Raw genomic sequence first — 3,068 nt, 5'->3', positions numbered from 1 at the left:
CTCTCTTCTCAACTCAACTCAAACTCTCACACTCACAACACTCTCTCTTTCTTTTGGTGTTTAGCTTCCTAGTGTTTTTCTCACACATATTTTGCTGTGTTTCCGCAGCGAGTTGGAATAAATCCAGCTCATTCTATCTCTTGTTTCTCTTTCTCTATCTTGGTCATGCCCTTTACCTTCTTGGATATATCCAGAGTCATCTTGTTTTTTTTTTTTTGTATAGAATTTTAAAAAAAGTGTTTATGCTCCTATACCTTCTTAAATTTTATTCATTTTTTTATGGCTTGTATTTTTCTCATGAAACCTTGAATTATCAAAAAAATTCATATTTTGTAATTTTTCTATTGTGATTACCATAAAATGGAATTTATATCACACACACTTTCTTTCATTTAATTGTATATGGCCAACACTCCGAAAAAGTAATCCTAAATATTTTATGATTTAAGTATATGTAATATTTCAAAGTCACCTTGTAATTTTTATAGGCAGTATTAATTCATTATATAAAAAAATTCAATTGCTATAATAAAATTGATTAGCTACCCTATAAACTCGTTCATCTTGCATGCTACTATTGAAATTAGACCATAATTTATGTATTTTTATGATAAAACTTGCTGGTATATTTCATTAAATTCCTGACCAATACTATGTGGCTTTGTAACTCTGTTATTTTCATTTTGAAACTCCTCAAGTCCTTTTATTTTGGCTTCCTATCCATTAATGTATCCGTCTTCAGCACAATGAGCAGCAATGCTGGATGGTATCAAGTCATTAACACACACAAAATATAGAAAAAAAAACTTGTATATAAAACAAAAATTGTAGTGTTCAAACGCATGATCTATGCTAATTTATTTAAAAAACAAATGACATGTGTTCTCCATTTTTATTGGACTAATACATAAAAACTCTGGCCATAAATGATCACTGACCAAACTTTTATTAATATCTAATACAGAAGAAAATACCTTTATCAGCATCAAATCATTTTCAAATATAAAAAATCATCTGGTCGCTATGATCACGAAGAAGAGAGTGGTGGGATGCTTTGTTCATTTCTAAAGAAATTATCAGGATCAACTGCAGTCTTCACTTGTATTAACCTGTCAAAGTTATTCTTGAAATATTTCCTGCCCCAGATGCTTGCTTGTTTAAAACTTGTGTTGCCTGCCAGGTTATTCATTCCAATGTCAAGATCCCTGTAATTAATATATGCTTCTCGAGGATTTTTTGAAACATAAGGAGTCGTGTAACTGTAAAGCCTTCTAATCCAAGCTATATGTCTCATTGATGCTTCCTTGCCTTGCTCATTCCAAAGCACCAAGTATTGAATTTTGTATAAATTACCAGCTCTATGCGCAAATGGGATGCTAGATTCCGAAATCTGATCCATTTTCCCTCCATATGGAACTAGGACCAATCTAGGCGTCTCGATACCTTCTTTAAGGAACCTTTTCCATATCCCATCGAACGCAATTTCAGGAATAGGTTTCTTGACGTAGTCAGATTTTGCTTTGAAATTTGTTATGTATTGAGGAGTCCTGTTGAGCAACACATCCAAGGAAGAATTACTAGAATATCCAGAATTGTAGAGGACAAATTCTACCCAGCTCATTTCGGTGCAATCATCTTTCACTAAGCCGAGCTCAGGGAAGTTCTCTTGCATCAATGGAAGAAGCCTATCAGCCCCACCAAGAAATAAAGAAGGGAATTCAGCTTGTATTGTTGAAATTCCTTCCTCACTAGAATTAATTTTGGTTATATATGCTGTAATGAAGAGATCTTCGGGAAGCTTGTTTGCAACGTACTGCCACCGATGGATTAACTTGGTTGCATTTTCTTCCAAAGATCTTAAGACGGAGAAGTTTGTCACTGTGTGTGGAACAGGAACCAACTTCAATTTCCATGCAACAACAACTCCAAAAGTATTTCCTCCACCGCCTCGAATGGCCCAAAACAAATCTTCTCCCATTGATGCTCTATCAAGAATTCTACCTTTAGCGTCGATTAATTGAGCATCAATTATGTTATCAGCAGCAAGGCCATATTTCCGCATCAGCCCTCCATACCCACCTCCACTTAAGTGCCCTCCAGCACCAATAGTAGGACAAGCACCTGCAGGAAAGGCAAGAGTTCCGCTTTTCTCAGCAATGCTATAGTAAAGCTCGCCAAGAGTTGCACCAGCTTGAACCCAAGCAGTGCTGTTTTCTACATCAACATTGATTGCTCGAAGATTGATTAGATCAATGATGACAAAAGGGAGAACGGAAACATATGAAAGACCCTCATAATCATGGCCGCCGCTGCGAATTCTAACATTCATGCCATGTTTTTGGGAACAGAAAATGGTTGCTTGAATGTGTGATACATTCATTGGTGTGACAATAACTAGAGGTTTTGGGGTTGCAGTTGTATTAAACCTGGAGTTCTGTATAGAGCCCTGCAAGACATGTAAATAGGAAGAGTTGTTTGGGGTATGAACGAGCTTGGAAAAGGAATTGGAGTCTTCAGAATAAAGGGAAAGGCATTGTAGAAAATCCTCATGAGTGTGAGCTGAAGCTGAACATAAGAAGGAAAAGAGAAGGAAACACAGAAATGGCAACATTGTTGTAGTGCTTAGACATGTAGTCATCTCTAAAATTACTTGATTTGAGCATAGGAACTTGGTAACATACTCTCTTATTTATACTACATCTGTTGAGAGAATGGTTGCTTTTGAAGAAAAAGACATTCAGTTAAGAATTTGAACTAGTCAAGCATCTAGACATGTCTTGAAAGTTCAAATCAAGACATATCCACAAAGGCAGGTTTTTTCCCTAGCATTGAATCTGTCTGTTGGCTCAAAATTTAGGACTCGTAGATAGCTCAAATGACCACTCTAGTAAAAATAATTTTCTAAACATATGTTAAACCTCTTGTTCAAGTAATTATTATTTTATCCAGAACGTTGAATATTGTTAAGCTTGTAGTTCTAATAAACTTATAATATATGATCTAATATTGCGCAATTAGGAATAGTTTTCTAAGTTTAGGGGCCAGGATTTTCAAGCTTTAGAAAACTA

At 35.4% G+C, this 3,068-nt stretch overlaps 1 protein-coding gene across 1 annotated transcript; it reads right to left on the bottom strand.

Annotated features, from left to right (window-relative positions):
- Positions 1 to 917: 917 nt before the first annotated feature.
- On the bottom strand, positions 918 to 2,672 carry LOC105134856 (cannabidiolic acid synthase-like 1). Its single transcript, XM_011039419.1, has one exon. The coding sequence runs from the start codon at positions 2,636 to 2,638 to the stop codon at positions 1,028 to 1,030; it is 1,611 nt and encodes a 536-aa protein (XP_011037721.1). The 5' UTR covers positions 2,639 to 2,672; the 3' UTR covers positions 918 to 1,027.
- Positions 2,673 to 3,068: the final 396 nt, after the last annotated feature.

Source organism: Populus euphratica, unplaced genomic scaffold (assembly GCF_000495115.2).
Source record: "Populus euphratica unplaced genomic scaffold, PopEup_1.0 scaffold120.1, whole genome shotgun sequence".
NCBI classification, from domain to species: domain Eukaryota; kingdom Viridiplantae; phylum Streptophyta; class Magnoliopsida; order Malpighiales; family Salicaceae; genus Populus; species Populus euphratica.
This window is presented reverse-complemented; position numbering and strand designations above follow the sequence as displayed.

Excerpts from the sequence above, each read along its gene's own strand:
- LOC105134856 (XM_011039419.1), bottom strand. The coding sequence starts at position 2,638 with ATGACTACATGTCTAAGCACTACAACAATGTTGCCATTTCTGTGTTTC.